Genomic DNA, 13,303 nt, shown 5'->3' on the forward strand with positions numbered 1-13,303 from the left:
GAGGTACGCACACACGAGCGATGTTCATTTTCTTGGTTTTGTGAACTGCCGGACAATCGCCGGAAGCCCCGCGCTCTCGTGGGCGCGCTCGACAATTTCTTGGTATTTTTAACTACGGACACAAAAATTACACTTTGCTAAATAGCTTCGCTCTTGAAGCGAATTGACAAAATCATAAATGTGCATCTTACACCTTTCTCCAAAAAAACTAAGACTAAACTAAAGAAGTCTGGAAAAGAACGCTGGAAATACAATAAGAAATGTGAAACAACGGAGCAACCCTTCACTGCGCCTTTCATCTACGGGGAAAACTAGGCAAAGTAACGGCACCTAATTGCTATAATGGTACAAATTTACATCATTGGCGAAAAGGAACGAAAGAAAAGTTAGAAACAGTGAAATAGCCAAACATCTTTGGCTACTCATAGCCAAACCTGGCTGTAAAAACCTCGTCGACAAGCGGCATAAGATTGCTACGGATTAGTAGACAATTCTCTGATTTTCTTCAGGTTCTTTTAGCTTGAGATTTCGCGTTCTTCTAAGCTTATTAGCCCGTTGATACTTGAAAGGGCAGCTGCAGTTCTATCCCAAAAGGCAAACATGCGGCTGTTCGTTTCGCGGTAGTTTTTCGAGGCTGCTCGAATAACTTGGCAGTGGGCCCGCTTCGCATTGTCAGCATTAAAACTGCGACTGATCGTTATCGCTGATGCGCACTTAGAGAAAACTTCCCTGGGTTATGTAGCCGTTTAGCAGGTAGACTTCAAATAATTTGTGTTGGGATCGTTAATATAAAACATAAGGTAAAGCTGTTTTCTGTGACCGTCCCCACCTCACCAGTAGAAGCCCTTGTATAGACATAAAAAAATTAGTGTTCCTAATGCTTCAGGAATTCAGTGTGAACTAACTAAGAAGGGTAGGTTAAACTCCTTGTAATGATAGAGCAGTCTTAGCGGTTCCTCGGCATACAACTACAGATGATTCATAAGAAAGTTGGCTTTGCCTCAAAGCATATTCTGTGTAGTACTTCTTTATACAAACGCATACGGTTGACCCTTTGGGGTATCGGTATACAAATGCTTTGTGAAAAGCTTAAAGGTTCATTTAAGAAATTCTTGATTATCTCACTCCAGGCCTTTTTATATAAAAAAATGGCTTTTTCTCCGATGTGTACCGCTCCTCAACGTTTAGAAAGTAATTTCAGGGTTTGTCGTGAGCAATACTTAACGTGGCTAATCTGAATTTAAGGCCAAATATCTCGGTTTTACAAATTAGTCAATATATGTTGGACCCGTTAATTTCTTCGGACACTGGGCATCGCCGCGTACTTTTGTTACCGTATACGGGATAAAGACCCGTACCCCGGTATAAGTCCATATACTGATAGTAGGCAAGAATTCTCAGTTGTTTAAAACCCTACAGAAAACCAACCAATTATTACGAATAAACGAAACTCGGCATGACGGTAGAGTCGGCTAAACGGCAGATGTCAATGTGATCTTTTTTTTTTTGTTTTTTCGTAGATATCTCATCAGTTTAAAAGTGACAGTTTTAAAGTGACAGAGTGGCGAGAAAATCGGCTTTACCGCAAAGCGTATTCCGACTACTTTTGTATACGGATGCCGGGCAGGATTGAGCCATGGGATAGAATCGGTATATTCCTTCGCTGCGATCGTCAAAAATGATTTGAAAACTCTTGATTATCTCGCAAGCCTGTTCAAATATCACTGATTTTGCGCTAATATTTGTAACGCTTACCAATGCTGGTAAAATCATTTTTGGTTTGTCCCAAGCAATGCCTGATTGAGTGAAAAAGTGGGGGCCAAATTATGAGTTTTCACGAATTAGCCAATATGTGTTATATCCGTTGTTACATTCGCCGGCACTAGCTTTGGTTGAGAATCAGTTTCATATCCTGAATAATTAAGTCCTATTTGCCGTGCAACCTTCTTCATTCCCTTCTGGCTCTGACATTATTAAATTTATCACATTACAGACATTGTTAGTGCTTGCTTGTTGTGACGAGCTCGAAGATGTTCTTGGAGGGATATTAATGTCACCGCGTCCTGTCTGTTATCATTCGCTCGTTTTGCTGAATGCGTGGTACCTCGAATGGAATGGGAACAGATTGTGGGACCGAACCGAAAAATGTAACGGTACTTAACTGATCACGGGCCAATCACTGGCAAGGGGCCCGTAATAATAGGGTATTCACAATAAACTTCTTCATTTATTTTTCATCATATGATGCTCGAAGGCGGTGCATGCCAGAAACCTTTAAAATCAGGAATACGTTCTCCGAAGCGCATTGAAAACGTTGAGTGCGCGCCTTTTCATTGCGGTTCTTGTTGGTTTTAGTGCATAAGATGCTGAACTCACCATGGGCCTGTTTGTAAACCTTGGGAGCGTGAATTAACAGCCCATTTTAATGTTCTTGTTTTTATTGTTAGACAACTATTTTCTTGAAGCCGACTAACCTGGGCTTGGAAATTGGGCTCTAATTATTTGAATGCACAGACAGCAACTACGGATACCTTGCCGTGTGAAATAAACAAAACCGGCCTATCCGACGAGGAAGATAAGACAGACAGGCACTTTTTTTCACATGCCGGTGAATGTGTCAGGCATTTTATAAAACGGGGTCCGGGGAGACGATGTTTGATGAAATGTCTAGACCCATTCCTCCTTATACCATTACCGCAGATACATAATTTTAGTCAAGCCTATTTTAGCAAAAATGGTATTGCAGTTTTTAGAAATAAAGAATGACTTAATTGCATTAAACCAAATTTTTGGATAAACGCACGAGTCAAGCCAGATAATGTCCTGAAAACTACAGTACTAAAATTAATGAGCTTTTAAAACGACTTGAACGAGCCATCCCACTACTCACGCCTTTTTAACAACTCGTCCAATAGTCGCAAGCGTGATAAAGTTTGCCAGAAAACTCGAGCCTTCCTCTCGGAATTCAAACACCTTCCAACAATGGTCTTTATTGCGAAACCGACTCGCTTTTCCTGAACGAGTTACGGGAGAAACAACCTTTCGTATGCCCCGGCGTCCATCCGTCATAGCGGACTCAAGTGGCTGAACACAATGAATGAATGCGTCTATTTGTCTTAGTCACTCGACCCCGGCCCATAAACGAACAAGCGCGAACCACTTCAGGTTACGCCATCCTGCCCTGAACTGAATCCGCAACACCCCTTGTACCTCGCATCTATGTAACGACCCTGCTTCACGCCATCAATCATTTCTCGAGTGCATCAGTCTGTCAGCGCTCGCAATAATTGTTTGACGGGCGTTGCCCCCTTCCCCCCGCTTCGCTGTTACTCGTTATGCACTTCCTCGTAAGCCTCCGCAACCGCTGGTTTTCGCTATGCTTAACTATTCCTACAACGCCCTGGAGGAAACGTCACCGGTTCACCGAACGAACCCCGAAGGCATTCCAGCGTGGTCTAACTGTTCACCCGGCAATCCGCTTCACTGAAGTAATTTTGGAGAAGGTACCGCTGCGCGCCGCGTTGTTCTCTTTCTTCTCCTCCTCTCCACCCATAGTTGCCTGCTTGCACGATTCAGTGACTGGAACGAGCACCGTTATTCTCATCGTACTTAAATCCTCGTTGACAGCGTACTTTCCCGCTTAAATCGCTTTGACTTAGCATATCTTAGTTACATTTGCAAAGTTTGAGCGCTTTCCCCAACGGGGCACTCAGAGAGGCTTGTTAACTGACTACCGTTATCGCACCACCTGCCATAGACAGTCGCGCGCGCGCACGGTATATCTTTCCAGGAGGTTCCCCAGTCACTCAAAAGAGGCGCGTTTACAGTAGACGGCGCCTGTTTTGTTGCCCCTTGCGAGGCGCGCGAAGTACGAAGAAAGAAGAAGTCAAACAGAAAGGAGGAAGGAGATTGTGGTGGCTGGCGACTCTGAGAACCTGTTGCGCGTACGCGAGAAGAAATCGGGGACGAAGCGGCCGATTGGAGTGGCGTCACGGTTGCCTCGGCTGTGGTGGTGGTGTTTGCGGTTCGCGCGCGCCCCGTCCGCTCCTCTGCCAGTGTTTATGCGTCGAAGATCATTCCGTGCACGCTTTAGTTCGCCCGTGACACTGTCTGTGTTCTCTGGAATTCCGTGCCAGCCTTAGCGTCATCTTTTGAAGAACGGCGTTTGAAGCAAATTCCAGGCGGGGTCCACCATGACGACCAATATGACTTCAGATCTTCCTAATGGCGCGTCGTCGAGTTCTTCAAAGCAGCAGCAGTCGGAAAGTGTAAGTCTGTAGTTGGCACTTTCACGCATGTTGCACACTCACTTTTTTGAAAATCTACGTTCTTTATCTCCAGCTGCAGCTGTTTTATTCGTACGATGGTAGAGCATTCACTACAGTGGTAGAGCGTCAACAGGGCATACGTCGACCGTTGCCGCACGGTTCGAAAAAGTAGGCGAAAAATTCGCTAGCAGAAGCTTTTGTGTCCCCAAAAAAGGTTTAGGTGTAGTCACAAATAATGCGCAACCTCCATACTTAGTGGATTTATTAGTTCCATAGCGTAAAAAGCCGAATTTAACCTTCCCAACGTGCGGTCAACTTCATCAGGAGAGACGTGAGCGACGAATTTCACTCCATTTAACAGCTCCGAAAACATTGGAATGTTGGTCGTCCTCACGGAGCGCGAACCATCGAGCTAGCTTGCATCTGTTTTCGTTTTCTTTGTTTTTTTTTTTTTTCAGCAGCATACCGGCCGCAGCTCCGTAACTTAGCCAATATACATGTTAAAACGCATGCATGACAAAATTACACTGAAAAAGCGATCAAGGTGCAGTATCAACTACTTTTCCTCAAAATTAATAAATTTTATGACATCTTGAATGTCTATTTCAAATGGCCTATTTTAATTTTCTCGAACAGCTTACTTACCTGCTTTTTAGAGCAGTGTGCCCGGTCTCAATCAGCGAGCGGTACGCTTATTTAAATCGCAAATTTTTCCGCGCCCTAGCAAACATGGATGTTTGGATACCTGCTAAGCGTAGCTTTTAGGAAGGCGCACTGACAGTAAGAACGACCAGTTATTCATGTTTTTTTCGCGTATGGAAGTTTTTGTGTACATATCATTGACACCCTTTCCGACACGCTGCTATTTAGAAGACATATTTTGCTGTAATAACAACAATGAAGGTTTCACATGTGGATCGTGCCGAACACGTTTATCGGGGGTCATTTACAAATATAGAAAACTTTCCAGTGCCGTCATTTTCTCAAAGGCCAAAAGAGTACTGTACGATAACGTCCAGCTGTCCTTTGCTTACAATCAGACCTACTCGCTGACACTCACTTTCCGCTGGATAATTTGAGATGGGAGGTAACTTATCAGTGTCGCAAGAAAAAAAAATGGGGGGGCATTGGCCCGAGTGGGGTTCCCGATACAATTGTCACCTGGAAATGCCTCCAACCTCGCACTCGTAGAATTGGCATAGTGGCACGGCGCATATCTTTGGACTCTCACGCCCTCTCGGTATCTTCGGTGTCAGTGATCGCTACAAGAGTAGGTTGGCTGGGCTGTTTGCAAATACACAGTTCGGTTGCAAGCCCACCAAGTGCTACAGCCAAAACGCCGTGTTAGTCTTCCCTGCCGGGCACGTACTCTGGATAGGTCTTTTGTGCAAGGATGCTTCGGACCTCGAATAGTAGGGTGTTACAGCTTCACGGCACTGTGCTTTCATGCTTAGCCGGGCGATATTCTGATTACTCCGTATTGACAATATAACTTCATGGCACCGTTAACCTGACTTCTCAAGCTCCGAGTGTTTGACTGATTGATTGTGGGGTTTAACGCGCCGACGCAACGGAGGCGATGAGGCGCGCCGTAGTGGAGGGCTCCGGATTAATTTTTACCACCTGGGGATCTTTAACGTGCCGAAATCTCGTACACCCGGGCGTTTTTGCTTTTCGCCTCCATCAGAAAAGAGGGCGCCGCGGCCGGGAATCGAACCCGCGACCTCGTGCTCAGCAGCGCAACGCCTTAGCCACTAAGCCACCGCGGCGGGTTCCGAGTGTTTCCACTCCATAAAGGACATGCGCAGCTACACCACGGAGCTATGGTTACTGTCACAGGGATAAGACCATGTGCAGCTAGACATTCGGGCATTGTATTTGTTTTTTCAGTTTGCATGCCAAAATGACGACAAAAAAGCAGCCCCCATCTCTTCTTTATGAGCGAACAAGAAGACATGAAAGGAATACTTTTTTTATTACGGGCAGGAAATACCAGCTTCAAGAATTCAGGCCTACGAAAGCCACGCACAGGTTTGAATGGCAGCACATGCCCGTGTGCTCAAACCACACAAGTCTGAGATTTAAGCCAAGCTTTAAAAAAAGTGTACTAACCATTCATTAAAACCTAATCGTCTATTACACGCACGTGTAGTGCCTTTAGGTCGCATTTACCACAATAACGGTAAGCACTATTTGTAGAAACATACGACCGAGGGGGAAGAAAATAAACAAGCTTAACCTACTGTCTAGGATACCTCCCAGCTTTGCGAATAATTGGATCCGTTTGGTGATCTATACAGCCTAAAGAAAGGTTCCGGTGACATCAGCAAGTTCTGTCAAGCGCCGAAATTCTGCGACCGCCACTAAATGCATGAAATTTTCCTGGGTGAATGTGGCAACGCACGTTGGAGTTATTCGTTGTACTCTATATAAGTGCATAATGCTATGAATGTATTGTTACTGTATGTAGGTGTATTTACTGTGAATAGCATATTATTCTATGAGCGCACATGCGATCCTTCACTGGCTGTCCTTCCTACTGTAATTGTTTCATATCATGTTCTCTTAAGACTCCTACTGTACCATTTTCATTACTCCAAAGTTTAAGCAGGCTCATAATTAAGTTGGGACTTAACCACCATTCTCTCTGCGCGCGCGGGCACGCGACCGCTTTCTTTATCTGTTTTAACTCTTTTTAGTTTGGAAAAATTTCTCAAACACAACACAATTTGTAGTAAGCGATATACATGAGATGAGGCGAGTGCAAAAGCTTTAGGAACAGACAGTGAGAAAACATAACATACTGTATGATATCCATCCTTCGCGGTAAACATAAGCGAGTCGTGGGTTCCTAGCAGAATCAGTGCAGAGAGGTACTTGAGAAAACAGGGTAATATATTCATCTATCTGCACACGGGCAACCATAAGAGGTTAGAAGATTGGCGCAACGCTCACATATCATATATGAACAAACAGTAATACAGGGATCCTGGGTAGGGCGATTGTGGGTGCCAGTACAGGAGATATCACGTGTAGCACAGACAGCCCGGGAACTAGGCCAGTAACAGACGAGACATCGAAGAACTGCAGGACAAGGGCATGGCTGGATAACGGGGAAAGGAAATTGGGCGGCAGAATATTAATGACTCTGACATTAAAGGAAGTTTAGTTTTTGTTGGCTCAACTGGAATTTGGTTGAATGCATACTTTCTACCAAATAAATGGGCACCCATAGGCCGAAAAAAAGGGCTGTCGGCGTTCCAGAGATAAACATAGAGTGGGCTCTTTAGTTCATGCAGTAACGCCTGCTTGCGTGTATAGTAGCCGCAGGCGGAGGACAAAGCTTTCTTGCTGATGATGATGGCCATTGGACTCTGGCTATTGAGAAGCAAGGCGGCATTTAGGCTGGCTTCTATTTCTTTCTGTTTTCGTACTACTTTAAACATTAACCCGGCCTTATTACGTTATTTAGCGTCGGCGTTACGACCGGGTAGCTTTCTCTTGTTCTTTATCAGGCTTGGTTGACGCGTTTATGTTCATCATTCTTTTTATATGCCCAACCTTTGCCTTCTGCGTAGTGAGAGCGCCATAGGAATTTTCCACTGCCCTAATCTCTCAGCTCTTTGTGCATGAACAAGCGCAATAGTGCCGTATTGTGTCGCCATGCAAATAGTAGGGAAAGGACGAGTATGGGGCACTCGGAACGCGGAGAACGTGAGCGCCGGCTGTTGTAAACCGTGGTTTTTATTGCGGGGAAGCAATGCATATAAGTCTGGGACTTAAAAGAATAATCGCACGCAAAGGGGATCTGTTTATTCTGCGCTTCGGTCTTGTTTTTGTGCTTGTTGTGTTTTTCTCTGTGTCGTAGACAGTGCCATATTCTGCCCTTGTGCAATAAAAAACTGCGTTGGGAGCTAGGGCTGGCCTTGCTCGGCTGCACACACGCCATCCTTGCCGGGAAAATCTGTAGTGTTTTTTGCTTTTTGAAGTCGAAGCATGACTACGTATGTGCTCGTGACCCTGATTTTAAATCACATTTATGGTTCAGTAGGAATGATTACAGCACTGACAGGTGCGCTAGAACTGTTCGTACAGTAATACGGCTTTTATCGTAACGCACGTGCGTACGCACACACACACACATGCGCACGCTTGCACGCACGCATGTATAGGTCTGATTCTTCAAGGTAAGAGGTCCAGAAAATAATTTTGCCAACACCTTAGCTGAACTTGCCACAAGAGCGTGAAACAGCATTCTTATAAACACAGCCGGACACTAAAATCGGCCAACCAATGCCCCGGAAAACGTAAGTCGTAATGACACGATTTCACTTGTGACTTGTGGGTTTGTTTATTCTGGTTGTATATGTCAGTAAGAAACAGCCTACAGTAGTTGGTCTGTGTCGGACTCATATTAAAAACGAACTTCAAGCATAAGGGCACGAAAGTGTGCTTCATAAGCTAGTCCCATTCTCAAATACAGACGCCTGTCTCGTTTCTTACATGTCGGGTTGTTTTTACTCGAGCATGTGCCTTTTCCCCCGGGTTAAAATGTTGAAAACTACCTAAGCCGACTAAAGAAACAACCGGGCAGTTTACTTATTTACGTCTTTTTTATTTGCATGTCCCGGCTGACAGAATTAGGTATTCTTGTGGTAGGGTGCTCTAAAAGAAACCATATAATCAAATATCTTTTGGGCAGTCATGGCAAGGCGGGTAGCACTGCGTAGTACAGATAACTTCAGGCCTCTGTATTTTTCTGCGGGCTTAAGAGGTAGGAAATTACTACAAGGATGTCGAGCCAGAGAGAAGAACCTGCGCTATATGCACACCTTCTGCGGCCCACCGATGCAGCTAGGCAGTTACGGTTATATGAAAAAAGTAGGGGGAAGGGTGGGTTCTTGTCGGCGCCGTAAACCAAACAAAGCTCGCTAAATAGAAGCCATCGAGTTTGGTATGGATCTGACAATAATTATTCCCACTTGCCGTGGTCTCTGTTTTATACAAGTTGTTATCTTGTTATTAAGCTGTTATCTGATTATCTAAACGCGTGACCGACACTGGTTTTTTTACGCCGGAAATGGCGGGGTTGAGAGGGTAGAGTAGGAGCAGGGGGGGTGGAAGGGTAGAAGGAGAACAGAAGAAATATGTTGAAAAGGGGAGCGAAGTAGAGGAGAAGGGAGAGGAAGAGACCTTAGCTTCAAAGTGTGGAAGAAATGCTATCCTCTTTCGACGTCATTTGCAGCAAAGCCAGAAAATACGGGGCCAATATTCTTTAACAACCTCGCGGCGCCTACTGCATCACGTAGAGAAGTTTCGTAATATCATTTCATTTTTTTTTTGTTTAATGTGACAGCCTCATAAAACGGTAATGCTACGTTGATTCCTCTCAAGTCTGAATTCCTGAAAAGTGCCTGCTATCCTCATAGTTTGCTCCTTCAAAGCACTCGCTTTAAATCATATTTTACGGAAACATGCATTTTTTTTTCTTCTATCATTGTTTATAACACTACGAGAGAACAAAACTGGTGGATATGCGGGATTCAACGCCAAGACAACACTATGCCGTAGATGCAAAACTAAGGAGAACAGAAATAAGTGCTTGCAACACCCTCAACGCATGCAGAACCAGAATACGACGAGGAGCACTTTATTCCTCGTTTGTATTCGTGCACAGCCTTCCCTCCGCCTTTCCAGCCCTATCCATGGCGTTTATCTGCCGCTCTGTCCTTCGCGTCCGCATTCCGCGCTCTTCTTGAAGCTGACCTTGAAAAAAGACGTTGAAACAGGATTATGTTGTTCGCAGCCGCGACCAGATCTTATGGAGATACTCCTGACCTCACCTCGTGGTTTGGTGGCTGGCTCCCGGGTCATGTTAGTGAAATTTTTAATTTAAAAGTTCTAGGTGTTTAATATTTTGAACAATCCCTATCTCCGTGATGTTTCATCCCTTATTTCGATCTTGTCAATTAGCGCCGCCACTTTCAAATTACACGCGTTTTTTAATACATATAGTTGTACACAGCGACTAGCACTTAGCGGCCAGTTTTAAGTCTTTTCAGTGGAGGTAGAAACTTTCCGTATGGACATACCCCGCAACTTCGTACGGCTCCTAAAGTTACCAGGTTTAGCGGCATCTTGTTGCGTGAGAGCTGGGCACTCAGCCAGACCGCTTTCAGGCTCGAGTTGCGTTTGGCGGTCGGCAGCTGTCTGTACAGGTGGAGCGAAGGTATGTCGAAAGCGCGCAGGGGTGCCACCAACATTTTGGTGCCGACGCTCGTCTCATTGGCGTCTTCAGAATTGCCGGGGAAAGAAAGGCCTTCGTCCCTTGACAGCGGCACCCACGCTGCCAAACTAAGATGCGTCCAATGGAGTTCATGCACAGCGTTTCCGGCTGGATGTGTCTATCGGCCTACGAAACGCACCCACACGAACGTGCGCACGCGCGAACTCCGGTGTGAACGGGGTTCTCTCAACCGCTGTTCCGCTCCTCATTTATTGTCATGTGGGAAAAGGGATCCCCACGTAACCCAGATCTTTGTTGCCTGGATAACTCCGAAACGAGACCATTGCTGTCACGCCGAGTATTATCTACCGCGCGGTGTCCGGAAGCATTGCCGACGAGTTGACGAGATTAACTCCGGAATTTAACGCTTCGCAGCTAGTGCCAAGAATTGCACAACTCGCCGCGCGGCTCAAAGAACAAAATAAGAATGTTCCGCTCGCTTAACAGACGTTACCAGTTTTCTTTTCTTTTTTTACGTAAGCCTATTTTTACGGTGCTTGACAGATGGATTTCCTTTTTTTTTTTTTTCGTTGTTTTCAGCACTACTTTTTTCCTCACTTTCAGCTGAAGCAGGAAACTAGCGAGCGTGTTGCGCTTGTCGGTGGCAATCGTCGGCCGGCATTGCCTTGCTTTTGTTTTCTTCCAAACGGCCGCGTGTGTTCTTTTTCCGGTGCCAGCGTCCTGCGACGTTTTCTTCTTCCTTCTTTCTCCTGTTTTCTTTTGCTGTTGGGTCACTCCATTTTTTTTTACTGAGGTCCACTCACGGAGCGACGACTGCATTTTTCTTCACTTTTTTCTCTCTGCCCTTAAAGGGGCCATGAAGACTTAAAGGGGCCATGAAGACAAAACCCAAATTTGGTTCATTCAAAAGATTGCCTCGTTAGAATCATACTGACACCACTTTAACGTAAACTTCGCACAAAATAAGCTATATAATTAGTAAAGAAAGGGAATGGCCATGCGACCCACTAGCTAATTTCCCGCAGCAGAACCTATGCTGTCATACCAGCCTGCTCTGCGATTGGCGGAGGCCGGAGAAAGCAAACGCAAATTAGGCATAACTTACATGCTTGCCGAACGAGCTATTTGCGCTTAAATTTAGGGCGCATTCTTTTTAAAGCAGTAAGAATGGTGGGACAAACAGTGGAAGTTACGAAAGCACACGTAAATATAGAAGTTCCGATGCGTACTTTTGTTGGTACTGCGCGCAGTATGCGTGGTTTAGCTGCACAGGACTGCGGGGCGTTGGGGTAGTCTCAGACGACACTGGCCGAGTGACGCAAGCAATGGTGTCTTACGTGACCATATTTGTCGAGCGAGCACTATGTTTCACGAAACGTTTATTTTCTACCTGAACAAGAACAAGGCAGGTTTAAATACGGTCAAAAACAAAGCAAAGGCAGAATACGGCAATTCCGTGGTATGGTGACGCTATCTAGGTTGACTCAGATAGATAGCGCCACCAACCAAAGAGGCTCAGCAACGAGGCTCAACAATCGGCTGCAGAGCGGTTCATGTAAATTCATTGCAGACGTCGCAAAAACACGCGATTTGGTGGGAGAATCAATAGTTTAACCTAATCTGATTCATTTCTCAATGAATAAAGCATCAATTGCCTCCGGACAAGCGTTGGGGGCACTATAAAACACGAAATCTTTCGAATAAAACAAACTTCTATTCTGTCTGCATGGCCCCTTTAAAGACTCGTTAATTGGAGCGATCAGATGTATGCACTTAAATCAGATGTATGCACTTAAAGATAAGCAAGGCAATGTCATCACAAATAGGGATAAAATAGTCACAGTGGCCGAGGAGTTCTACAGGGATCTGTACAGTAGCCGGGACATCCAGGATAATCCCGAACGAGACAGTAGCTCAGAGGAGATAGACATCCCACCAGTAACAACCGAAGAAGTAAGAAAGGCTTTGAAAGAAATGAAAGGGGGCAAAGCACCTGGTGAGGATCAGATAACAGCAGACCTCTTGAAGGATGGCGGAGAAATGGTACTTGAAAAACCGGCAAACCTGTATACGCAATGCCTAATGACCGCAATGGTACCGGAATCTTGGAAGAACGCGAACATCATCCTATTCCATAAGAAAGGCGACATGAAGCACTTGAAAAATTACAGGCCGATCAGCTTACCGTCAGTCGTCTACAAGGTACTTACCAAGGTAAGCGCTAACAAAATTTCTGCAACCTTAGATTTCAGTCAACCTAAAGGACAAGCAGGGTTCCGTAAAGGTTATTCAACAATGGACCATATTCACACGATCAATCAGGTGATAGAGAAGTCCGCTGAGTATACTGAACCCCTATATAAGCCTTCATAGATTATGAGAAAGCATTTGACTCGGTCGAAACCCTAGCAGTCATTCAGGCATTACGGAACCAGGGGGTAGATGAGCATTATGTAAGAATACTAGAGGATATCTACAATGGGTCCACAGCTACCATGATCCTCCATAAGGAGAGCAGTAAAATACCTATAAGGAAGGGTGTCAGACAAGAAGACACAATCTCTCCAATGTTATTCACAGCATGTTTACAAGAAGTATTCAGAATATTGGATTGTGAACAGGTGGTAGTAAGGGTTAATGGAGAATACCTCAGTAACCTCAGATTTGCTGATGACATTGCCTTGCTAAGTAACTCGGGGGACGAATTGCAAAGCATGCTTTCCACACTGGACGAACATAGTAGAACCGTGGGCCTGAAAATTAATATGCAGAAAACTAAAGTAATGAT

The 13,303-nt window shown here is 45.0% G+C and overlaps 1 protein-coding gene across 3 annotated transcripts in view; it reads left to right on the plus strand.

Annotated features, from left to right (window-relative positions):
* The window catches only part of LOC144169662 (excitatory amino acid transporter 2-like), a 110,637-nt gene that overhangs the window by 65,256 nt on the left and 32,078 nt on the right, over positions 1 to 13,303 (plus strand). Inside the window, exon 1 of one of the 3 annotated variants that reach the window (XM_077698930.1) lies at positions 3,904 to 4,268. The exons of the other annotated variants lie outside the window; for them this stretch is intronic. Coding sequence (XP_077555056.1) covers positions 4,194 to 4,268 — 75 coding nt within the window. The 5' untranslated portion in view covers positions 3,904 to 4,193. Of the gene's footprint in view, positions 1 to 3,903; positions 4,269 to 13,303 lie in introns of those variants that run through there. 3 annotated transcript variants of the gene reach the window in all.

Source organism: Haemaphysalis longicornis, unplaced genomic scaffold (genome assembly GCF_048455015.1).
Source record: "Haemaphysalis longicornis isolate Haplotype H1 unplaced genomic scaffold, Haemaphysalis longicornis Haplotype H1 scaffold_2, whole genome shotgun sequence".
Classification (NCBI taxonomy): Eukaryota; Metazoa; Arthropoda; class Arachnida; order Ixodida; family Ixodidae; genus Haemaphysalis; species Haemaphysalis longicornis.